We start from the raw sequence: 26,709 nt of genomic DNA on the forward strand, positions 1-26,709 counted from the left end.
TACATGAAGATTCATGTCAGTGAGAAGGTCATTGCCTCCATTTTAAGGACAGCCTCAAGTGTTTGCTTAAAGTTGCTAACAGTGAAAATCCTCACAGCTAATCACACTTGAGTGGACAACTATAGTCAAGAAGAAAATTATTACCATCTTTGCAGAGACCAGAATTAATGATATCAGACTGAAAAAGTCTTACTTATTATGGGCATTAGAAAGCTAGTACCCACTACCACATCAATCAGGTGCTTACTTTTCTTCGACAGAAACCCTGCTAGCAGATGACGTTAAAGGGAGTATGTTGAATCAGCACATTCACTGGCTGCAATTTCTTGTGCTACAGTATGGTACTTTTGTGGTGATTTATAGTTGCAGTAAACTTGACATATCCTGAGCAACTTTAATTTAATCAACATTGCAGAATAAGATATTTCCAGTCTATGGCCTTACCTCAAAATACTTGTGTGCAGTGTCTATCAGCTTTTTATGAAAGAAATGACAGTCTTTTGGTTCTACCAGTTTATCTCCATAAACACGTGAAGACTCATGAAGCCAAAGACGAACAAGATCGGTTGGTTGCCTTAAACACTCAGGTGTAGCAAATAAAATTCCCTAAAAACAATACAATACAGCCACATTTTAAAAAATTCTGTCACTCAGCAGCAAAAGTAGCCGAACTCTAGAATTCCAGTCACCTTCTGCTCCTTTAGTTCCTAAAATATGAGTCACCTAATTTCCCTAAACTGCCCTACCATGCTCATTACATTTTCTTTTTCTCAGAACTTGATTGTACTAATTGATATATATAATTTGTCTTTTGGACTGTAAATTCTTGAATCTGCATTCAAGTCCCTTTGCAGATTAGCAAGTGTTACGGTTTATCAACTCTGTGAAAAAATTGAATCCATCATGAAACAAACATTCAGTAGAACCTCACTAGTCTGCACTGAAGAGAAGGCCATCAAGTGTGGATCAGTGAGGTGTGAACACTTGGTGCATGGCAGGATGGAGAGGACAACTAGGAGCCGGTTATAAATAGCCCTGTTTCAAGGCATTATTGAGGAAAATCTGAAAGGGGTTGTCTTGGCCAGGAAGAAAGACTATTTAGAATGTGTTAGTTGGTTGAGTTGAAGCCATAAATTAATTAATCCAAGCCGAAGGCTTCAACTCAACTAGTTAGCATGCACTAAAGTATGACTTGCCTCGTATACACTATTTTAGAGTGCTAGCTAACTATTCTAAAAATGACAGGTTTCAGAGGAACAGCCGTGTTAGTCTGTATTCGCAAAAAGAAAAGGAGTACTTGTGGCACCTTAGAGACTAACCAATTTATTTGAGCATGAGCTTTCGTGAGCTACAGCTCACTTCATCAGATGTATACCTGTGGCAGTTTCCACGGTATACATCTGATGAAGTGAGCTGTAGCTCACGAAAGCTCATGCTCAAATAAATTGGTTAGTCTCTAAGGTGCCACAAGTACTCCTTTTCTTTATTCTAAAAATAACACCTTTTTATCATAGTCAAGACAAACCCAAGATGACACAGCACTCCCTTTTAAGTCTGTGTGGAGTTGTGATGGGGCACTCACCTCAGGAGGGCCTCCTAGCAACTGGGTGTGGTATTGCAGGACTTTCCTGCCCCTGTCACGCTCTGTAAGTTGTTGACCTAGCTTGGTAGGCCTTCAGTGGCTCAGTCCTCTGGCCAAATCACATAGTCAGGATGAACCCCTTCCGGGGTAGCAAAGAGTTCAACATGCTGTCAGCCCTCACCAGGGTCTTCAGCCCCATCTCTAGGCCCTTTTTATCCAGTCCTTTGGTTGGGCTTTTAAAGGAGCCTTGCCCTCTTCTTGGGGCTTAGGCCACTTTGCCAGCGACTGGCGGGGTGGGCGGGAGGAGGTGACCCAGGCCCATCTTCTACTCTGGGTCCCGGCCCAGGGATCCTGCGTACAGCAACCATGTACTGCTTCCTTCACTTCACTGCTGCTGTTCGCCAGGCCTTTTCCCATGTAGCCCCTCTCTCCCTTCACCCACACCTCAGGGCTGAAGTTCTCAAATTCTCTTCCTCCTTGCTCAATGCAAGTACCACCAGAACAGATCTTCTGGTTCTCCCTCGAGTGCCTGTGACCAGCACAGAGCACCTTTCCCTGCTCCTCTGGCCCCAGCCAGGAACTGACCTGCTCAGACCATGCAGCTCCTTTTATCTGAGCCTGCTGGGTCCTGATTGGCAGCTCCTTCCTGGGGTGGGGTGTTGTAAGACCAGGGGGCTTCCAGCAGGCGGCCAACAAAGGCCTGGTACAGTCCATCATTGGAACATATCACAAGTGTTGGACCTGCCTCAGCACAGCAACAGAATCTCACTAGTCTGCGAGCTGGAAGCCCGGCCTACACCAAAAACTAAGGCCGACCTAGGGATGCTCAGGATGAGAAAAAGAATGATGCTCCTGAGAGAGAAAGTTAAACTGACCTCAGCCCTAGTGTAGGCACCACTAGGTTAAATGGAAGAATTTGTCCATTGACCTAGCTGCCGCCTTTAATGGGGGTGGATTTACTACAGCGATGGTGGCAGGTGTCTGTACTACAACGACATAGCTGCAGCATCACGGCTGTGCCACTGTAGTGCTTGTGGTGTAGGCATCCCCTTAGTATTTCAGTGAACTGCAAATACAAAAATCCATTTTCAGTGTGCATTTGAAGTTTACAGAAGTGTGGGTTAGTGACGGTCCCCTTAATATTTCCATCACTACTCACCTCTTTCCTGCCTTCTATTTAATTTTTCAGAATTCCAGTCTTGAGCACCTCACATGAGAATTATTCTCTCATGAAATGGTCTATGTGAATTATTACAGGAGTTTGCAAGTTTTCTGATTCACTAAAGAGAATTATTTACACCAGTATACCAAGACTTAAGGTTTTCCTTGTTACCTTAAATGTTAATTCTCATTCCAATAGGTAAATCATAGCCTGTGGTTTTGGAAGTTACAATTAGTGCTACAGTCTCAAAATGCTAGGTCCTAAAATTCTCCTTCTGTATTTGTACAAGGATGAAAGCCCATATATTACGTCAGACTAGAAAGCACATATTAATGGGAAAATGTATTCAATACAAAAAAACTAACTACTTTCTATTTGAGAAAGATTTTGATGACATATGCACAAAACACTCGGAATTAGCATCCTTACAAAAGTGCGTGTATTGTGGGGACTGGTACCCTCTCCTTTCTGAGGGACCAGACCCATGCAGAAACCCCTCCCCCCTAAGAGGGAAACCCTTCCCCCCTAAACATGGGTTGGTTAACAGAATATTCCAGGGAGGAGCATCACTTCCCTCCTGCAACCCATCCCACAAAAAACTCTCAAGCTAGCAGGAGCTAACACAGAATCCAGTTTTTGCTCTGGACTCCCATGCACTGTTTGAGGCTAAGGAATGGAGAAAACAGCCAATCTCTTTACCTCAGCCTCAGTCCTCCACCCTTCTTTGCTTCCCCACCTTCTAACCTTTATGTCCCCTCTCCCTTTGTCTTTTCGTTTAGACATTTCCCTCCCAGCAAAACCTCACCACCACCCCCAAAATCATAGACTTAACATGATGTTTGCAAACCATCACTCTGAGCATTACATCCCTTTGTCCTGCTGTCTGTTTTGTCTATTTAGACTGTAAACTCTTCAAGGCAGGGACTATCTGTTACTATTGGGACAGTGGCTAGCACAACGGGGCCTTACTCTTGGTTGATCCTAGGCACTGTATAATAAACAAACAAACAAACAAACAAATAATAATAATAATAATAATAATGCGTTATGCTTAGAGTGAAAGTCAGTCTATGACACAGACCTGGAAGATGTTTGAGAGGTCTCTTAGGTTAAAGATGTAGTGGAATTTAACCGCGGTTGGTAGAAAGTTCTGAACCATAGTTTGATGAAGCCATATTGCTCCTTGAATCATGGCTGGAGCATTCTTTAACACTGATGGATTAAAAACATGCCTCTGGAAGTGGAAACCAAGGATCTTGCTATAGATGGTGTTCAGGGCATCAGCAGATGGGAAGTTCAGAGCAAACACTGTGAAATGTCTCTGAAAATAAGAAACAAAATAAGATTTTTATTATTCTGAGAGAAGGCAGAAGTGAAGTCAAGTCAATGACCACCTGATAATTCCAACAGACTGAGGCAAAGAGGCTGACTGCTGTGTGCCATTCAGGGTATGTCTACACTGCAGCTGGGAACAAGCCTCCCAGTCTCGGTAGACAGACTCGCTTTAGCAAGGAACGAGCTAGCGCACTAAAAATAGCAGTATGGACGTCGCGACTTGGGCTGCAGCTCAGGCTCTCAAGCCTAGGGGTTGGTTGGGCTTGAGAGCCTAAGCTGCGGCCTCAGCCGCAACATCCTCACTGCTACTTTTACTCTGCTAGCTCAAGTCTACCTAGGCAGGCTGGGCGGCTCACTCCCCGATGTAGCGTACACCCACCCTCAGAGGGACGACAAGGGAGCTGGTCGTGGTACTCTGCTTCTGAGACTACCTGTAAGTTGGCCCCAGCCATGATGCTCTTGTACAGCAGTCCCCAACGGCGGTCTAACTAGGACTGGCCATCTGCCAGCCAGGGAGAGCTGTGTACTCCAGTCACGGCCCATTCCCACCCCCTGTGCCAGGGACTGCAGTAGATTGGGGCTGTTATAACCCTCCCTAACCCATGGGGGTTCTGGCTACTTTACACTCCCTTTGTGCTACACGAGCAGCAGACCAGAGAACATGGCCCAGGAGTTTGTAAATTTACCTTATAGGAGCTGGAGCTCTTTGTGACACGTGGTATCTATGAGTATTCATGGCAAGTGTGCACACCCTCTGAGAGCCTGAAACCAGAAACTCTTCAACAGCAGTGTCTTTTAGTCCTTGCCTGTGCTCCCTGTTCCTCGTGCTCCAAACCAAGAGCAAATGGGGTAGGCCGGTGCAGATCAACTGCCTTTCCAGTTCCTACTCTACCATACATAACCCTAGTATAAGGATCCAAAGCAAAGGGGAAGGAGGGCAGGTTGTGAATATCCATGGGGACCACACATCTCAAAGAACTCCCGTTAGTTTAAAGTAAGTAACTTTCCTTTCTTTTTCAAGAGCTGGTCCCTATAAGTATTCACTGTGGGTGTCTCCCAAGCAATGCCTATTGAGGAGGAGGAGAGGAGGTGCTCTGCACCACTGTTCACAGGATCACTGAACCCAAGGAAGCATCTTAAACCAAGCTTGAACCAGGGCATAATGTCTAGCCATCATATGAACGGAATCCCATGTTGCTGCTTGACAGATCTCCAAGAATTGAATTCCTTGTATGGAAGCCACAGGGGCAGCTGGATCTCTGAGCGAATGAGCCCTGACATACTGAGGAGGGGTTTCATAGCCGTTCATAGCCGACAAGGATGCAGTTGGAAACCCATTTCAAGAGTCTTTCGGAAGAGAGATTGCCAACTGCAGGATCGTAGTGAACTCAGAACTACCTTGGCCACTAGGGATATCAGGATTACTGCTGCCTTGTTCTGCTTGTGCTTTCAGAGGATGCAAGGAAGCAGGGGGATGGAAAGCAAGGCATACGTCAATGAGTATATCAGGAAGTTCGACCACTCTACTAGAAGGCATCTCTATTGGAACTGGACCTCTAGGCATCTGAAAAGCAGTAATCTCAGTATTTCCAGTTGCTCTGGGTTGCAAAGAGATCCCAGGATGGAAATCCCCACCGCTGAAAATCTGCTGGATCACCAAAGAGTGGAGTTCCCACATATGGTTCTTGAAGGGACTGTCTGCAGAGACTGCCTGTTACGGAGTTCTCTACTCTTGGTAGGCAGACTGCAGAGAGGGTGGATACCCCAGTTTCAGGGCTTGATTGCATCTCTGCAGAGTGAGGAGGATCTTGCTCCCCATTATTTGTTTATATAACAAAGAGAGGTCATATTGTCTGACCTGACCCAGACATCAGAGGACCTGATGAAGGGTAGGGATCTCTTGCACAGTTCAGGTATTACCTGAAGCTCAAGAAGGTGGTTGTGCAGCGTGGACTCTCATGGAGTCCAGGAGCCCTGAGCTGTGCGGTCACCCCGGTGCACTCCCCTTGCCAGCAGGGAGACATCTGCCATGAGAGTCTTTGTAGGTGGAGCGGGAACAAAGGGATCCCCTACATGTTGGGTCGCCCTCAAAGTTATATGAGTATGATAGAATAATAATTATGTAGTAGTAGAAATAAAGACAGACAAAAGAGTATATAGGTATTGTAAAAAGGTATGAACATCAGTTCCATGCTGTTGAATTTCACTCTGTAACAAATGCAAGGCCAAAGTGCTAATTATTTCAGGTCGGTACAGGACAAAGAGTCTGTGCTGGAAAGTGATAAGAACTTTGAGGAAACAATGCTGTTCTTTAAAACAACACCCTGATGGTCTTCCCCCACGGGGGCCCCTTGTCATGCCTATGTAGCTGAGAGGCTGAAGGAGAGCACTCTGGGCCCACTGTAAAGCACAGCAATCTCCTGTGTGCTGGATAGTGTCTACATGAAAATACACATCCTTTAAACAGAGGGCCTCAAACCAGCCACCTTCATTATAGCAGCCAGGACAGACATTCAGCTGTCTGAGGTTCAGGATGGGTCTCTGGCCCTCATTCTTTTTGGGGATTAGGAAGTATTTGGAGTAAAAGCACTTCCCCCATGTTGGGAGGGTATAGGCTTTATACCCCTAGCTGGATTAGGGCAGCCACCTCCTGTTTGAGTATCCTCTAATGAGAGTGGTCCTTGAAGAGGGGTTTTGGAGAAGCGGTAAATAGGAATCTGATTGTGTAGCCAGCTGGCATGATATTTAAGACTCATTTTTCCAATGTGATGCAGTGCTACATCAGAAGAAAATGGGCCAGGGAGCCACCGAAGGAGGTTGAAAGGACTGGTTGTGCATGGACTGGTTGATGGCTCTGAAGCATCTCATCAAAATGTCTTCTTGGTAGGCAGCTGGGTCTGAAAAGAGGATGCTCGTGGGGCAGTGTGTTTGGTGTGCTGTATCCTGTAGTATTTCCTTATGGACTCAAAGGCCCTCTGAGGATAGAAGGGCTGAAGGGCCAGTAGGTACTATGAGATGGCAGCACACGATGGTGGCACAAGAGTCCTTAAAAGAATGAAGTTACTCATCAGTATTTTCACTAAATAGGTTGTTACCCTGAAAAGGGACATCTTCAACTGTCCCCTGGGCCTTCTGTCCCCAGGGACTAGAAACAGAGGCCCTCCTCCTAGCTATAGAGGCTGCAATGCTGCCGCATCAAGCGATGCTTGGATGGATGATCTTGCAACCAGTTTATCTTCACCCAGGATGGCCTGGAATTGGGGCCTGCATTGTTGCAGTATTTTACTGGTGAACTCTGTTTGTTGTAATATATGACATCGGTGCCTGGTAGTTTGCAATATGGAAGAGTAGGCTGGCTGATGAGATGTTCTTTCCACTGAAGAGATCTTGTCTTCTGACAGCCTTGTCCAAGAGAGTGGACCTGGGCTGGTGCAGCCTGTTCTGCAAATGCCTGGACCATGACAGAGTTCAGGTTAGGGTGGAACAACAAAAATTCCACTCCCTTGGAGGGCACAAGTACTTCTCTACAGTTTTGGGGGTCACAGCACAGGTGGCTGGTGTGTGCTAAATAGCTTTAGCAGGATCCATTGTGGCCTCATTGATCGGGAACACCACCTTGGAAGGAGCTGCAGAGTGGAGAATGTTCAGAAGTTTAAGGGTGAGATGCTGAATCTCTTCCAGTGGGATCTCAAGGGTGTCCATGATCCTCCTCCAGAGGTCCTGGTATTGTCTATAATCCTCCAGGGGTGAAGGAGAGGCTGGTGCCACCACCGCAACTGGAGATGAAGACAATGCTGTCAGTGGATCCAGTGCTACCAGTGCAACGTGCACCGATGCAGACTAAGAGCCCGGCAAGAGCCCAACCCTTGTAGGCGATCTCTATGGAAATCAGGATATGAAATCTCACTTGGTGCTGGGGAGAGGTAGAGGAGAGGTAATCCTCTTCTTAGAGGACTTGTGCATGATTTCTCTCTTTTTATGAAAAAAGAAAAGGAGTACTTGTGGCACCTTAGAGACTAACCCATTTATTTGAGCATGAGCTTTCGTGAGCTACAGAAGTGAGCTGTAGCTCACGAAAGCTTATGCTCAAATAAATGGGTTAGTCTCTAAGGTGCCACAAGTCCTCCTTTTCTTTTTGCGAATACAGACTAACACGGCTGCTACTCTGAAACCTCTCTTTTTATGACTATTCCTCCTTACTCTCCCTCATATCTCTGTTCAGAGGAGTCCTTAGGTTTACTGGAAGATTCCAAGCTGGGAAGTGTCGGTGCTGGAGGGGCACTAGCTAGAGCAGGGGCAGGAACACTTTTTGGCTTGAGGGCCACATTGGGTTTCTGAAATTGTATGGAGGGCTGGTTAGAGGAGGCTGTGCCTCCCCAAACAGCCAGGCATGGCCCAGCCCTGCCCCCTATCCGACCCCCCCTGCTTCTTACCCCTGATGGCGCCCCCGGGACTCCTGCCCCATCCAAACCCCCTGTTCCCTGTCCCGACAGCCCCCCCCCGAGACCCCCACCCCATCCACCCCTCCCTGTCCCCTGACTGCCCCTGGACCTCCTGCCCCTGACTGTCCCCCACCGCCCCATCCAACCCCTCCTCTCATTCCCGACTGCCCCCCCGGGACCCCTGCCCCCATTCAAACCCCCTGTTCCCCGCCCTCTGACCGTCCCGCCCCCTATCCACACCCCTGCCCCCTGACCACCACCCCGAACTCCCCTGCCCTCTATCCAACCACTCCCTGTCCTCTTACCGCACCGCCTGGAGCACTGGCAGCACTAAAGCCAAGCCGCCCAGAGCACCAGGACAGGCAGCCATGCCGCCCGGCTGGAGCCAGCCACCCCACTGCGCAGCACAGAGCAGCGGGTCAGGCTGGGCTCTGCAGCTGCGCTGCCCGGCAAGAGCTTGCAGCCCTGCGGCCTAGAGCGTTGCACCGGCAGTGCAGTGAGCGGAGGCTGCGGGGGGAGGGGGAACAGCCGGGGAGGGGCTGGAACTAGCCTCCTGGGCCAGGAGCTCAGGGGTCGGACAGGAGGGTACCGTGGGCCCGATGTGGCCTGTAGTTTGCCCACCTCTGATCTAGAGGTTCATATTGATGAGATGGGGGTGGGAGCAGATCCAAAATGGGTCTCATGGAGAGGTCCATTAAATCTGAACTCCCATGATAGGGAAAGGAGAGGGAGATATCACACTTCGAAGGAATGTGTGATTCAGGGCTGGTCTTCACTACAGGGAGATAGACACTGCTGCAAATCAGATTTAGTGAAGACCCAATAAATCAATGGCAGAGCGCTCTCTGGTCGACCCCAGGACTCCACCTCTCTGAGAAGAGTAAGGGAAGTTAACCGGAGAGCATCTCCCATCGATGCAGGGCAGTGAAGACACCGGGATAAGTCGACCTAAGTTACCTCGACGCCAGCAACGTTATTCACATAGCTGGAGTGGCATAACTTACCCTGGTAGTGAAGACAAGCCCTCAGATGCAGTTCAGGCAGCTCTTGCGCTGGTCACTCATCAGGAAGTTCTGAGGGCAGGCCAGGCAGGGTTTGAGGCCTGGTGTCCTGGGCATACAAAGTGCTCTGATACACGGGGGAACAAAGGGAACAGTAAACCTGATCCCCAAATTATCTGACTAAACTAATAGCAACTGTCATAAAGGGAAGGGTAATCACCTTTAAAATCCCTCCTGGCCAGAGGAAAAATCCTTTCACCTGTAAAGGGTTAAGAAGCTAAAGGTAACCTCGCTGGCACCTGACCAAAATGACCAATGAGGAGACAAGATACTTTCAAAAGCTGGGAGGAGGGAAAAAAACAAAGGGTCTGTGTGATGCTTTTGCCGGGGACAGAACAGGAATGGAGTCTTAGAACTCAGTAAGTAATCTAGCTAGGTATGTGTTAGATTATGATTTCTTTAAATGGCTGAGAAAATAGCTGTGCTGAATAGAATGAATATTCCTGTCTGTGCGTCTTTTTTGTAACTTAAGGTTTTGCCTAGAGGGATTCTCTATGTTTTGAATCTAATTACCCTGTAAGGTATTTACCATCCTGATTTTACAGAAGTGATTCTTTTTTACTTCTATTAAAAGTCTTCTTGTAAGAAAGCTGAATGCTTTTTCATTGTTCTTAAGATCCAAGGGTTTGGGTCTGTTGTCACCTATGCAAATTGGTGAGGATTTTTACCAAACCTTCCCCAGGAAGTGGGGTGCAAGGGTTGGGAAGATTTTGCGGGGAAAGACGTTTCCGAACAACGTTTTCTCAGGAACCCAGATAAAGTTTGGTGGTGGCAGTGGAAGTCCAAGAGCAAAGGGTAAAATAGTTTGTACCTTGGGGAAGTTTTAACTTAAGCTAGTAAAAGTAAGCTTAGGAGGTTTTCACGCAGGTCCCCACATCTGTACCCTAGAGTTCAGAGTGGGGAAGGAACCTTGACAGCAACTATTTAAAATTTATTTATAGAGTCGATGTCAGTAAGGAACATTAGAAGGCTACAGACACAGAAAGCTTCCCTCCCAGACAGAGAGCAATAAAAAGGAACGAGAGAGAGGTGGTCAGTCTGGACTGCTTCTTATGGCCTTGCTTTGGAGCATGAGGCAAAGGTGAAAGCAAAGACCAGCAGATACTGCTGTTGAAGAGTTTCAGACACACAGAGCATATGCGCACACACAGGGAATACCCATATGGACCAGCAATCTATACACTTTGATAAAATCTGCTGGTTGGGAGCACAGAGCTACTATTGGTATCACTGGAAGTTCAAGGCGAGAAGAGAGACTGACCATATTCAAATTAGTGTTTATGTCTGTTGCAATGAAAAGCTAAAATTCTAAATGTTATATCTAACATATTAAATAATAAATATAGGGTTACTAAGATATAGCACTTGAAACCGTACCTGGAGTCGAGGGTTGATAGTGAAACTGCCAGCAGTTGGATTCATACAAGCAACATATTGGCAATTATGTATTTCTTTTACCGTTAACTTCTGCCTATCATACCTAGAAGATGGAAAATATAAAAACTTTAGTTTAAAATGATTGATAATTACTGTCATAGCATCATAGGTAGCATATGGCTTAGTGCTAGTTGGAAGATGGAAATTCTAACATTTCAAAATTTGTTTTCGTCCTGACTCAGGATGAAAAGAGAAATTCCGAAAAAAATTAATTTGAAAACAAAATGACTTTAACAAAATGTTTCATTTAGATAATGTTGAAACAATCTTTATCTATATATAGTAGAAACAAAATAAGAACGTCATAGAATTATAGAAATAGATGGCATGTAAGGGACCTCGAGATGTCATCAAGCCCTTGCACTCTGACAGGGCCAAGTAAACCTAGAACAAACATGGCAGGTGTTTGTCCAACTTGTTTTTAAAAGCTTCCAATGATGGGGACTCCACAACCTCCCTTCAAAGTCTATTCCAGAACTTAACTAGCCTTATACTTGGATAGTTTCTCCTAATATCTTCCTTGCTGCAGATAAGCCCATTACTTCTATCTTCAGTAGACTGGAGAACAATTGATCACCATCCACTTTGTAACCGTCCTTAACATATTTGCAGACTTATCAAGTCCCTCCTCAGTCTTCTTTTCTCAGGACCAAACACGCCCAGTTTTTTAATCTTTCCTCATAGGTTTTCTATGCCTTTAGTTTTTTTGTTGCTCTCTTCCGGACTCTTTCCAATTTGTCCACATTTTTCCTAAATTGTGGTGCCAAGAATTGGACGTTGTACTCCAACTGGGGCTTCACCAGCACTAAGTCGAGCAGGAAATTACCTCCTGTGTCTTACATACAAAGTACTTTGTTTTGATTTCGAACGGTTTCAAAATTTCCCCATTGAAAATTTCATCAAAATCAACCTAGTCTCGTGAAACATTCTGATTTTGACAAAACTGCATTTTCCGACAGAAAATTGTTCCATCTAAAATATTTCAATCCGCTCTAGCATGATTCTTTCCAATACAGACAGGTCCCCGCACCCAGTCTAATATGGACAGATATAGTACAGTACAATTAAGGAGGTAGCATGAGTGTGGGAACACAATGGGTATGTCGACACTGCAGCAGAGAGAGAGCCTCCCGGCCCAGGTAGACAGACTTATGGTAATGGGGCTTGTGTGGACATTGCAGCACCAGTGGAGACTCAGGCTAGCCACCACAGCTCGGACCCAGGGAATGGGGGCTCACCCAAGTCTCTGCTGGTGCTGCAACAGCCACACAACTCTAGCCACACACTAGAGCGAGCTCCACTACCATGAGAAGTTTGTCTGCACAGCTGGGAGGCTCACTCCCACCTGCACTGTAGACATAAGACCCTTTGTAGAGTAAAAGTAGCTAAAATTAGCAGGTTTCATCATAGACAGAAAGCCAAAAATATGCTTGGCACGTAGGAAGAAGGAAGTTGTTTCATGTGCAGGGCACTATGAAAACAGGCATTAAGCATATTTGACAGAAAGCAACAAAAGGCAATAGGTGTGATTAGAAGACCACATCTTGGTTTTTGCAGTATGGCCCAATGGACGGGGCATGAGACAAGGAGTCAGGGAACCTGGATTCGATTCCTGGCTCTGCTGTTGGCTCATTGTGTGACCTGGGCAAGTCATTTAGGCCACTTTTTCCAAATTTAACCCAATTTAACATTGGGTAACTTCATTTTTGATAGCTTAAGTTGGAAAACTTAGGGTCTCATTTTTAGAAGTGAATAGCACTCATATTTTTTTAAAAAAAGGCAATAAGAGATGCAGCTGCTCCATGCCTCTTACAATCAGGCACTACATATCTGAAGGCACCCAAAAATTGTTAGGCACCCAAAAACTGAAGCACCCAAAATTAGAGTCTGTTTTGAAAATTTGGGCGCAAATCTCTATGCATCTCACTGGATATAAGTTTTATTATTATATTCAGCATTACAAACAGCACAATATTCAAACATACAATATGTGGTGATAATAGTGTGATACATTACATTTATCTAGTTCCTTTAAACTTTTTGTATACACTCTGCTCATTAATCTATCATCACTGGGATTACAATTAACATTCCAAACCTCTGGCACCTTCCAGCAGCCACCAATTTAAAAGTAATAAAACAAACCAAAACACTTATAAGTTTCTCTACTCAAGAGTAATGCTGCCATTGCAATAAATCCTTTACCTCTTTTATCACACAGTCCTGTATTGTCCTTCTTTCTCATATAAGCCCTGATCTTGCCAGGGTTTACATATATGTCTAACCTTAAGCACAAGTAGTCTCATTTAAGTCAATGTGACTACTCCCATACAAGAAGTTAAGTCCTTTGCTGGACTGAGGACACAGTGCTGACCATTTTGCAGAATCAAGCCCTAAATAAGACAGACAGAGAAATAGAGACGGACAGATGTACACTTATTAGAGTGGGTGCATATAGCATCCCACTACAATTAATGTCGAATATCAACTTCTATTCTAAACCTCCTTATTCAGCTCCTCATTACCACTGTCAAATTTCTTTGGGGCTGAAGTTTTCCATGCTTGGTCTCATGCCAAAAGGGGCATGGGTTGGGTTTTTAAAGTCTGAACAAATTCAGTGCAGTCATTTTGAATTATCTAAGCATTTGAAAAATGTACCTTCTCCATATACTCTGATTAGAACTCAGATAAGTACACTCTGGTTTAGGATTAATTTACCAGGAATAAACGTTCAAAACTTTAAAATTACTAAATCAACTTTCTCCTAACTCAGCTTGTTCTATAGAACTGAAACTTTAAAAAAAAAATGAAGCCAAGTTTAAAGAAGATAGCTTCAGTAGCTTTAAACGTTCATAATATTTAAATCAGAAACAAGGAACATTTTCTAAAAACGTATTTAAAGCTAGGGAAATTTATAACCCGGGGCAGGTGGCTCTAAAAAGTATTAGCTTTCTGAAATGGAGCTGATTGATTCCACTGAATTAGTGATATCTCAGACTTAAATATTCACTTTCCTCTCTGCCTGTTTTTTCCCCTGAATATCTGAAGATATTCAGAAGATATATGTCATTTCTGAGTACATTATATTTCCTACTATGTCCTTTACTGAGTTAAACTGAATCCACTTTAAAAGACTTGGGAATAGCACATATACTAATGCTTCATCCCAGCCCCAGCTCTGATAAGGGTCCTTACAAAGAACACGTAAGGAAAGAGAAGACACACACAGGCCGTCACCTACCTTCCCTGTGCTGTATAGTTCCAGAGGGACATATGTCCCTAACTCCCTAGTAGGGAGAAAGAACAAATAATTTAAAATGTAAATATATGAAAAAAAAGTGACCACACGGTGAAGGAGAAGGAATTGACCCTTTCAATACTGCCAAAATATATATACTTGTGTGTGTGTCCTGGCAATTGCTTTTTAGCGGAATGTTTGCTTGTTCATTCATCAGTTCACTTGCTCCTTCCCCACTCAGGTCAGTCACAATATAGGAAAGCATTCTCTGTGTGTCTCTGATAAGTCAATCAGCAATAAGAACAACTAACTTAAGGTACCCTCTTACACGAAAGAAGTAAAGGGCAAAACTAAGCCTGCCCAGTGGGACAGAAAAAAGGTTTTCTGAAGGAACAGTGAAAGAAGACACTAGTTTTCCCTTTAATTTTGGATTATCCTCATCTTCATTTTTGAAATGGTCTTCTGTAGTTAGACACTCTTGATATCCTGCATTAAGCTGTTCAGGTGAGGGACTATTTGTTGTGTGTTTGTACAGCACCTTGCACAATGGGGTTCTGGACCATGACTGTGGCTCTATCACAATATAATTATTATATTTTTAAAGGCTTGAACACATTTTAGATGTTCCCACCCTCTATTTCTCGAGCTCAGCCTAGAACTTATCAAAGCAGTTTTAATGAATACGGCAGAAAATGGAGAAAAGCAGAAAGTAATGAAGAGTTCACAAGAATTCGACCAAATAAGCTAAAGAACAGAGTGAAATTAGTTTAGGCAGTTAGTTTTTATAGTTACCCAATGGAACTCACACCTGCATGATATAATCAGGGCAAGGGGTATAATAGGATTTTATAAAAAAAATAAATAGATGTTTATATGAACCAAAATATCATCTGCAGTTACACAAGCAAGGATAAACCCTTGAAAATGTTATCAACCCTCATGCTTTAAAGCAAAGTCATTCACTGATGTTCCTGGAGTTAAGAAGCAGCTTCCTCCATAGCCAGCTGTGGCAAAAGGATATTATGAATATCCCTTTGTTCCAAACTCTGCCACTATAACCATCACAATAATAAAACAATTTTCCTGCTCTATGGAAAATATAAAGTAAAACTAAATTAGAAGTCTAAAACTTGTGCTAATTCTTTCTTTGGCATGGGAAGAATGGTTAAAAATTTTAGCCCATATCAATCAAATTTTGATTTAGCATAAAACAAGTAGTAATTGCTTACCAATGTCCATAGTCTATGTGCTGTCGAATCAGTGTGTGAGGTTGAACTGTTCCATACACATCCATTTCAGGCATGTTCATATCATCAATAAAATAAATCAACTTCTTGTTTCCTACAGGACCATAGTTACGGCCAGCTTTTTTCTCTAGGCTTTTCTCAAGAATCTCTAAAATGTTATGGAGTATATGACAAATAGTTATGATACTCAAACAGTGCAGAGACTAACAATCAAAAATGCATAATTAATTCACCCAGGAAAAGATTAAATCACTTAGGGCCAGATTTTTGAAAATCTGTGATGTTTCAAAAACAGTTAGTTGATTTCACAGGGAGTTAGGCACTTAGGCACCTAATGAGATTGTCAAAAGTGCCAGCCTACCTCTTTAGGTACCTTAACTACCTTTAAAAAGCTAGCCATTGGGTCCCAGTCATGTGAAATGCTGTATGTGGGCAGATTCCTGCACCTTTTGGGGAGATCTATTGAAGTCAATGAGGCTCCGCGCAGGTACATCACTTTGTAGGACTACAGCATAAAACAAACCCAAATTTTCTAAGACATCCACAGGAAAGTACATGAAGTTGACAGAACGAACAAACCAACAACTAGCTGTGGTCTTTTTGAAAGGCGTGTTAGAATTGCAGGCTGTTCTCTTAAAAAATTAGAAAAGTGTTCCCTGGTCCTGCTTGCAGGCTATAGGGCTCTGTAGAAAAGCATACATTCAGAGTCAGTCTGGAAAGAGCCAGCTAACCAGCAAGGTAGGATGAGTTGTGCTTCTGTCTTACGGAACACCTGCTTCTCTTCTCTCTGTTTTTGGTTGTGTTTGTTAAAATTCTAGATTCTAAAAATAAAAGTAGTGTTACACTGCAAATGTACTAAAAGGGTATTTTATGTTTTTATCTAACTTCTCTGTCTGTAAGCCATGAACATAAACAAGCAAACTAAGCCAGAGTGTGATAATTTTATTTCATCTTCACAGCATTTATATTTCTTTTGGAGAAGTAGCATCATTAACTTCTGAAGCTTAATGTATGTAAGTGTATTGTGATCATCTGGCTGAGGCACCATAGAACTACAAAATATTATTTTCCCCTTTTACAATTAAGTCTGAAGCCTGTTACAATCAAATATCCAACACAAACCTTCTGCTGCTAAGCCACTGTGTTTTTCCACTGAATGCATCCGATGAAGTGAGCTGTCGCTCACGAAAGCTTATGCTCAAATAAATTGGTTAGTCTCTAAGGTGCCACTAGTACTCCTTTTCTTTTTGTAGTAAAAAAAGAATACAAGCAGGTTAAACCTCTCTGGTGGGTATTCAGACTATGTAATTGATAGGTGAGGGAGATAAAAAAAGAATTATGTACAAGCTGGAAAATCTAATCATTCATATACCTGATGTAAGTATAAGCGGCTTTGTAATAAAGGTAATAGAATTACCTTTTAAAATAGAAAAGTTAAATCTTGGATTGTGCAACTCATTTTAAATAAATATACTTGCACAGCAAAATGAGTTGAGAAATCTACAGTAATTCATCTGATTTGAGCAACATTCCCTAAGGAGATAGGGCTAGATTCACAAAAAGGACTAAGGTGCCTAACTGCCACTTTAGGTGCCTAAATCACAGAATCAGGCTTCACTGGGATTCACAAAGCACCCTCCCAGCGGCTCACAAATCTTGAAGGTGTCTAACTCGTTTCTCATGCTTGCCGTCTCTCTGGGCCAATGATTCTTTCATTATTTAACCACATAGGAACAGCTTCACCATTTTGAGGGGGTGAGGGGAGAGAAAAAGAATGACTCTGTAGTCAGGCGGTTAGATCCCATCCCTCATGCTCCAATGATTTTTTAAAATGTTTTTTATCTACAGTGAAACAACTTCAACAGGAGAGTGGGAGGGAATCCAACATCAGAATATCCCCCAGCCCAGTGGCTAGCGCACTCACCTGAGAGGTGGTAGATTTCAGGACAGCATCACAGCCATGGGCGTAAACATTATGAGTAAGCTCCTTCCTCCCCACCTTGGCTTCTCGTCAAAACTGCATAGATGCCTAATGCCAAGAGAGAGTCTTGGCAGCTGAGAATCCCAAGTGGAGGGAGGCAGTTTGGACTTAGGCACCTGTGTCAGAGGGGGTGGGGCTTAGCACACACCCCTCAGCTTGGCATTTCCCTTAGGCAATTTTAGGCACAGAGACACCTAGCATGCTGGCTTTTGTGAATCCCATTTGAGTTGCCCATCTTTCCTCATTCTTTGTATAGGGAGCCAGGCACCAAACTCAAACTTTGTGAATCCCAATGATTTTCTAGACAAATCCCGGTGATATTCACCAGGCTTAAATTTCTTTGTGAATCTAGTCCATAGTGTCAGTATTGATTAGGAATGGTTCCCCAGGTGCTTTGGAAAGCTATATCCTGAACAGTTCTGGCTTCACACCCTCACATGATAAATGGATCTGGACTATTAAAATCATCTTTTGAATTTTAAAAACGTATTAACGTTGTAATGTATTCATAGAAAATGTGAAATATGTTTATTAATAATTGGAACATATAGCAATGCAATCACTATTGTACTTTAACGTTTCCCAAGATGAATAGCAAATAAACAATGATTATCAACTTTTTCAATGCATATAAGCATGAATGACAAGTTTCATACAAAAGCACTTGAGAAAACTGTCAGGCAAGCACCTTTTTTAATGAAGAACATTAGGCTGATTATATGTACAAATCAGATCATTGCCCATGCAAATGACAAGAATTAGCCATTTTCACAAGTAGTTACTTGATTTATATGTACAGTTATGGTAAAAGTGTGTGCATCACATTTGTTTGAAAATGTGACCCAAAAAGCATATACTTGATCTTTGTGAGTTACTGTTTTTTCACCTGGATTGTAGGGTTAATGAGAGCAAATGAGAATGAATAGGATAACCTACGCTAATTCCTTATTTAATGTGTTGTAGTGTTTCTTCATTTGCATTGGGCTGTGCAAATGAAGGAACAGAGCAGAGAGCAAAATGTAAGGGTTGGCATAGGACTTTTTTTTTTTTTTAAATTCTACCGGGTTTTTAGGATTGCTTGCATACAAGTGGAAATAAACTATATTTGTACAGGAACACATGAATGCAATGTACCTATGTGTGGGTGCTTGATATTACTGTGATTCTGACTTATATTAGTTCATTTCGTTTCTTAAATACCAACAGCCTGAAAAAAATCCCCTCACAAATAAGTCACTTGCTACGGTTTCCATCAGGAGATGGTGCATCCTGGTGTTAGCTCGCTTAGTTTCTTGACACAGGGAAGGAGTGCCTCATGTCTGTCAACAATGACTCTTCTAGCTAATTCAGGTAATGTGGTAACGGGGTCCCAAGGGAATTCCATGTAGTAAGTTCAGCTAGAAGGATGGCTGCTGAGTGTGGAGGAGAGATGTAAACAAATAACAACTGAGGTTCATTGAAGGATAAGTCAGAGATGCAGAGGAATCTCAGAACCCTTAAAGCTATATAATCATGGGATTGGGAAAAGTCTGCTGTAATTGTGATGCGTCTGGCCTTCTGCTCCAAAACCTCTAAGGCCAAAGCCTGCCTTTTGAAAGAAAAGGTGTGCAAGGGAAAAATTTTAGAATACTTCCCTACTTTATCTTGCCTTTCAGCTGACATTTTTTCAATGTTGCTTAAGGGATTTGGATGCCAAAGTCCCATTAAAATGAGTAGAAACTAGATGTTCCAATTCCCTAGGCAGCTTTGAAAAATATTAATTTCCAGCAACTGTATGGTTTGGGACCATAAATAATTGTTTGCAATAATAATACAAGACAGCTACATAATAAATTAAAATAAATCACTGCAATGTATTGTATGTGAAAGAACGCAGCTCTAAACAAGACCAGAAATCACACAAGAGGCAGAAATCACACATTCTGGGCTAGATGACAGAATTGAATTCACAGCTGGTTGCAAAAAGGATCACATGCTGTTGAAAAGGAAGGTAAACTTGTTTCCATACCTGTCATGTGATACTCTAATAGCGGAGATTAGCTGCGTGATTGTCCCTTAAATTAATTGTGAGGGGTTACTGGTAGAGCATTTTCAGTAAGGGGCACTTGATTTTAGAACAGCATTGGAGATTGAAGAGCTCTAGATAAGCCATGGAAGTGCTTGTTTATTTTACATTCCTTTTTAAAATTCCTAAAAACAAGACTCATACTTGTTTTTAAATGGTTATTTAAAATCTGAAGGCATTTGCCTAGTTTATAATGAACTTTTACAGGTCCAAATTCCTTTAAGTTTATACAGGACAGGAGTTTTAATTTAATGACAACACCTATTGATGCAGACTAACTGCTGTGGTATTAATGACTGGTTTGGAAACTCAACAAGTAAACACTTGTCACTTTGACTAAGTTTTCGGTTTACTGAAGAAGTTTCCTGTACAAAGAATACATAGCCTTCAGCAGCAGTTGCCTAGGAGTTCCTTTCATCTGAATCTATTTACAAAGGAAAGTGTTATGCCTGTGTGCTTTAGTACCTTGTTCATGGTTTTCTGCTGCAAATGGTAAACCAATCACAATGAAATAAAGATATCTGATACTTTGTGGGACAGATCCTCCATTAGAGGAGCTATGACAATTTACACCAGCTGAGGATCTGGCCGTATGCATGGGGGGTAGGGAGGGAAGAAATCAAATCTCTCCATCCTGCTCTTTGAGAAAAGTACATTCATCCATCCTAAGGTTCGATGTTCACTTGCATTTAAGAATATTTCAGAGAACAGTAAAGTAAGATACAAGGTTAACTGAAAAATAACTCAGTAGTTTAGCTGGCTTTAGTACAGAAGTATTCAACAGAAGCCCGGAGAAAACCTGGGTAAAATCAATGAGAAAATATTAGGGCTGCCAATTAATTGCAGTTAACTCACGTGATTAACTCAAAAAAATTAACTGCAATTAATCACACTGTTAGAATACCAATTGAAATTTACTAAATATTTTTGAATGTTTTCTACATTTTCAAATATATTGATTTCTATTACAACACAGAACACAAAGTGTACAGTGCTCACTTTATATTATTTTTATTACAAATATTTGCACTGTAAAAATGATAAACAAAAGAAATAATATTTTCAATTTACCTCATATGAGTACTGTAGTACAACCTCTTTACCATGAAAGTGCAACTTAGAAATGTAGATTTTTGGTTTTGTAACATAACTGCACTCAAAAACAAAACAATGTAAAACTTTAGAGCCTACAAGTCCACTCAATTCTACTTCTTGTTCAGCCAATCGCTAAGACAAACAAGTTTGTTCACATTTACAGGAGATGCTGCTGCCTGCTTCTTATTTACAATGTCACCTGAAAGTGAGAACAGGCATTTGCATGGCACTTTTGTAGCCAGTGTTGCAAGGTATTTATGTGCCAGTTATGGTAAACATTCATATGCCCCTTCATGCTTCAGCCACCATTCCAGAGGACATGCTTCCATGTTGATGATGCTTGTTAAAAAAATAATGCGTTAATTAAATTTGTGACTGTACTTCTTGGGGGAGAATTGTATGTCTCCTGTTCTGTTTTACTCACATTCTGCCATATATTTCATGTTATAGCAGCCTTGGATGATGACCCAGCACATGTTTGTTTTCAGAACACTTTCAAAGCAGTTTTGACGAAACGCAAAGAAGGTACCAATGTGAGATTTCCAAGGAAAGCGAGAGCACTCAATCCAAGGTTTGAGAATCTGAAGTGCCTTCCAAAATCTGAGAGGGATGAGGTGTGGAGAATGCTTTCAGATGTCTTAGAGGAGCAACACTCCAATGCAGAAACTACAGAACCTGAACCACCAAAAAAGAAAATCAACCTTCTGCTGGTGGCATCTGACTCAGATGATGAAAATGAACATGTGTCGGTCTGCTCTGCTTTGGTTCGTTATCGAGGAAAACCCATCAGCAGCATGGACGCACGTCTTCTGGAATGGTGGTTGAAGCATGAAGGGACATATGAATCTTTAGCGCATCTAGCACATAAATATCTTGCGACACTGGCTACAACAATGCCATGCGAACGTCTGTTCTCAGTTTCAGGTGACATTGTAAACAAGACATGGGCAGCACTACCTCCTGAAAATTGTAACCAAACTTGTTTGTCTGAGTGATTGGCTGAAGTAGGACTGAGTGGACTTGTAGGTTCTAAAGTTTTACATTGTTTTATTTTTGAATGCAGTTATTTTTTGTACATAATTCTACATTTGTAAGTTCAACTTTCATGATAAAGAGATTGCACTACAGTATTTGTATTAGGTGAATTGAAATATATTATTTATTTTGGTTTTTACGGTGAAAATATTTGTAATAAAAATAAATATAAAGTGAGCACTGTACATTTTATATTCTGTGTTGTAACTGAAATGAATATATTTGAAAATGTAGAAAACACCCAAAAATATTTAAATAAATGGTATTCTATTATTGACGGTGCGATTAATCGCACGATTAATTTTTTTAATCACTTGACAGCCCTAGAAAATATACTCACTGGAGGTTTTTAAGACCCTAGTGATAATCTGAGCCATTGGCAGTAACAGAGAGTGCATAAAATTTTCCCTGAAAGTCTAGATGAGCTAAATCACTTCACATATTATATAAATAAAAGTTTAAACATCCCATTACTCATCCTGTAATACATAATTAATGAAAGACATTTTGTTTAGACAAAACACAGACTGTACCAGCCAGGCACTTTGTAGGTATGCAGTATCTTAATAATCATATAGGCACTGTTGGTTGAATTCTGGTCTCTGCCACCAAAAGAATTATCCAGGTTTCTTATATTGTAATATTTATGAGAGACTTACTTTGTAGCTCCGATGACGTAGTGTAGTAGTTGAAGGGAACATTAGACACCGTGTAATCATCAGAGAAAGCAGCAAGTCTATCCCCTACAAATACTGTTTTTCCTACTCCTGCATTTCCAACAAGCATGACTGGTTTGCCTTTCTCCAGCAGCAAATCAGTAAAGTATCTAAGACGTGTGGTCTCAGATGTGTGAACAAGGACTGCCTGAAACATCAAGAGAAAGAGTAGCAACAGTTTTTACTTCTTGCTTAAGTTAATATGACACAAGTGATCTTTTCGGGGCTCTTTAAAAAATATTATGGAGATAGCTGGTAGTGGCCACATATATATAGCTTGGGTGGAATTTTAAACAGGCTTAAAATGGGACATAACTTTCTGCTTTTCTCTAAATGTAAGCAGATTATTGATGTGAAATTTCACACAGGATTAAGTTTTATGCCCTTTGAATGTTCTGAATACTTTTTTTCCCCCTCAATTTTTAATAGGAAGTCTTTGAAATTGGACTGTAGCTGAAATCTAGCCAATATTTACCAAAAACCACTATCTGCAAAAAAATTAGTAGAAAGGTGAATGTTGAATAGATCTAGTGCAATGGTTAGGGTTTTTTAAATTTGGATTTATATTAATTTTTGGCTGTTATTCATCGTAACAAAGAATGTTCCATTGGTTGCCAACAGATAAGCTTTCTGCACTATGAGCCCATAAAATCTTCTCTATCAGACAAAACCTTTTTTTCCTTCTACAAGAGCTACGCTTTTCTGTCAGACTTTATCCTACAACAAAGAAGTTTTGTGTGGCTGCTAATAGATTAAACTGTTTTTCATTAGCAGCTGCACACTTCTATTTCCCCACATGTCCACCCCGCCTCATAATAATCCTACTCTCATTTAAGCATTTAAAAAACCCCTAGGAAATTAATACACACAAAAAATTGTTGTGATCCATTTCAGATTGTTACACACATAACATATCAGATACAAAACCACACAAAATAAGGACATTAAAAGTTAAGGTAACTAGTAGTACATGCTTTCTACTCCTCCACCCAGAGGCACACACTTTACCACAAACACAACTACTGTATACCAGAAACCATCCACCACAACCTTTTTAGGAACACCAGCTTTCTATCACCCCCTTAATCAAACCTACTGCTTCCCACCACACCAACTATCCATAACTATTAGTATGGAGACAAGGTAGTTGATGCAAAAGCACGTGCAGAAGGTTGGGGAGGGGAAGAGTTAATGTTGTGATGGATGGTAGTTATGAGACTGCCAATATTACAGACTCACAGAACTGTAAGGCTGGAAGAGATCTCAAGAGATCATCAAGACTAGCCCCCTGCAATGAGGCAGGACCTATTGCACCCAGACCATTCCTGACAGGTGTTTGTCTAACCTGTTCTTAAAAACCTCCTATGACGGGGATTCCCCCACCTCTCTTGGCAGCCTATTCCAGAATTTAACTATCTTCATAATTAAAAAAGTTTTCAGAAAATCTAATCTAAGTCTCCCTCCTGCAGATTAAGTCCATTACTTTTTTATCCTACCTTCGGTGGAAATGGAGAACAATTGATCACTATTCTCTTTATAGCAGCCCTTAACATATTTGAAGACTGTTGTTAGGACCCTGCTCACTCTTCTTTTCTCAAGACTAAACAACTTTTTTTTTTAAACCTTTCCTCATAGGTCAGGTTTTCTAAACCTTTTATCATTTTTGTTAGTCTCTTCCGGATTCTCTCCAATTTGTTCACATCTTTTTAAAGTGTGGTATCCAGTACTGGATGCAGTACTCCAGCGGAAGCCTCACCAGCACTGAGTAGAGTGGGACAATTACCTCTCATGACTTAGGTACAACACTCCTGTTAAACACCCCAGAATTATATTAGCCTTCTAATGATGGGACGTTAGATGGGTGGGATCTGAGTTACTACAGAGAATTCTTTCCTAGGTGTCTAGCTGATGAGTCTTGCCCACATGCTCAGGGTTTAGCTGATAGCCATATTTGGGGTCAGGAAGCAATTTTCCTCTAGGGCAGATTGACAGAGGCCCTGGGGGTTTTTTCACCTTCCTCTGCAGCGTGGGGCATGGGTCACTTGCTGGAGGATTCTCTGCACCTTGAAGTCTTTAAACCACGATTTGAGGACTTCAATAGCTCGGACATAGGTTAGGGGTTTGTTACAGGAGCGGGTGGGTGAGATTCTGTGGCCTGCATTGTGCAGGAGGACAGACTATTTGATCATAATGGTCCCTTCTGACCTTAAAGTCTATGATTCTCCTCAACTGCATCACATTGCAGACTCATTCAATTTGTGACTTGCTATAACCCTCAGATCCTTCTCAGCCATACTACCACTTATCCAGTTCTTCCCCATTATGTAGTAGTTCATTTTCCTTTCCTAAGTGTAGTACTTAGAGAATTGGTCTGAAATCAAGATGATGAAACTGAATATAGGACAAGGGCTAATTTGTCAAGGTCATTTTGAATTCTAATTCTGTCCTCCAAAGCGTGAGCAACCCCTCCCCCCATCCACACATTTTTATGAAAGCACGCTCTCCACTCCATTATCCAAATAATTAATGAAAATATTGAATAGTACCATACCCAGGACAGACCTCTGTGGGACCCCACTAAATACTTCCTCCTCCTCCACCCTCCCCCAGTTTGACAGAGATCATTGATAACTACTTTGAGTATGGTCTTTCTTTGCACTTTTCTCAAAGAATAGTTATCAATGGTTTGCTATCAAACTGGGGAGAGGAGGATTTATCTAGTGGGGTTCCACAGAGGTCTGTCCTGGATCCAGTGCTATTCAATATTTTCATTAATGACTTGGATATCGTTGGCCACTTCATTAAACTGACTTTGTGCCTCAGTTTCCTCACCTATGAAACTGAAGATCATAATCACTTATTTCATGGGGTATTGTGTCAACTAATTTGTGTTTGTGCAGTGCTTTTATAATGTAAAGCAGTATGTAAGTGCTAAGTGTTGTTATTATCCCTAAGTCACTCAGATATGGAGTATGGAGCCAATAACAAAGATCTACCCAAATACTTATATTTGGAGAATGTTATTTTCAGTCATTATAAAAATAAAAATAAAAAACTACAAAAACAGTGCTCATCCATACATGTCTTCAGTACACTTATATTGTACCTGTAAAGGTGTTTCTGGATCCATATCAAATTTTGGAACTTTATCAGTCCAGGGCAAGAATTTCCTAGTCTTTGGGTCAAGATAATAATCAAAAATTGTACCCTGGGATGGAAACTTCACCGCTTTCATCTCCTTGAGCCACCAGCAGCTGAATTCAGTTTGATAATTTGAAAGCTATAAAAATATTACAATTTATTTGTTATTTAGTTATTTAATATATTATGGTCTACTGTGTTATGTCTAGAGCATGAAGTTCTTACAATGTGTACATAGAGATGCATATTAAAAAAAAACCTCAAAACAAACACTGCAGGCACACATACAAATTTGATGATTGTTTATAACCCCCTAATGCAGTTGTAGTAATCAAGGGCAGTCAAACTGTGTTTAATTCAGGACATGTGGACCTTCTGACTGAAGTGGCTGATGCTCAGCTGGTGTCACTCCTTGAAAGGCTGAAATCAGGAGCCCCCCAGATTAAACCCACCCACCTTCCCCATTCTCCACTTCACTGCCAAAAAGTAAGCAGTTAAATGTAGCTCAAATTTGAAAAGTGATGAGATTCGAGGGCTGACTTGCTTCAACCATGCCCTTGCTCTTTTTCTTTACTGTCCAGGAATAACTTTCCATGGGCAGGCTGAAAGAATTCTAAAGAGCCCCAAGGCCCCTCTAGCTGTTGAGGTCAGCCTCTTCTTCCAAGGAAAGATCTTTCCCCAGGCTTCTGATGGGACAGCCTTGATAACAGCTGTTATCAGTCCAGTTGGGGCACTTCCTGCTTCTTAATGTGTATGTGAGTTCCTCCTTTACCTCTTGGACATTATAAACCCCATCACACTCACAGGGACTGCACCTTATCTGCATTAAAATTGAGCCAATTCAGTCATGTTAATCTTTAATACAGAGGTGTGGCTGGGCAGAAATTACGGGACCCAGCAGACATCTTGATCCAAAAAAAAGTCTTCTAAATGCTTGTTGAGGCTATTATCCAACAGAGCATTCCTACCCACAGCACGTGATGTATCCTCACAAAAAGTCTCAGGAATGGTCTCAATTAGAGGAAGGATATATCACGATGTACTGGAGAGCATACTCCATTCCCATATTGCCCCCTTGCAAGTATCAGTCATTGCGCTCTGTGGGTGCGGTTCATGCTCCAGCCTACTGCAGATAATGGTGCTAGCCTCCTACAGGCAGAGGGGCAGGGTGA

General features: G+C 41.9%; 1 protein-coding gene across 2 annotated transcripts in view; it reads right to left on the minus strand.

Annotated features, from left to right (window-relative positions):
- The window catches only part of DNAH11 (dynein axonemal heavy chain 11), a 285,994-nt gene that overhangs the window by 129,994 nt on the left and 129,291 nt on the right, over positions 1–26,709 (minus strand). The window contains exons 45-50 of one of the 2 annotated variants that reach the window (XM_048838362.2): positions 25,503–25,676; positions 22,340–22,544; positions 15,487–15,652; positions 10,960–11,062; positions 3,826–4,065; positions 445–606 (exon numbers count right to left, since the gene is read on the minus strand). In XM_048838362.2, the coding sequence (XP_048694319.2) occupies positions 445–606; positions 3,826–4,065; positions 10,960–11,062; positions 15,487–15,652; positions 22,340–22,544; positions 25,503–25,676 (1,050 nt within the window). Of the gene's footprint in view, positions 1–444; positions 607–2,457; positions 2,639–3,825; positions 4,066–10,959; positions 11,063–15,486; positions 15,653–22,339; positions 22,545–25,502; positions 25,677–26,709 lie in introns of those variants that run through there. The other variant, XM_075125798.1, reaches the window with a different exon arrangement.

The sequence above is a fragment of the Caretta caretta genome, chromosome 2 (assembly GCF_965140235.1).
Source record: "Caretta caretta isolate rCarCar2 chromosome 2, rCarCar1.hap1, whole genome shotgun sequence".
Taxonomy (NCBI): Eukaryota; Metazoa; Chordata; order Testudines; family Cheloniidae; genus Caretta; species Caretta caretta.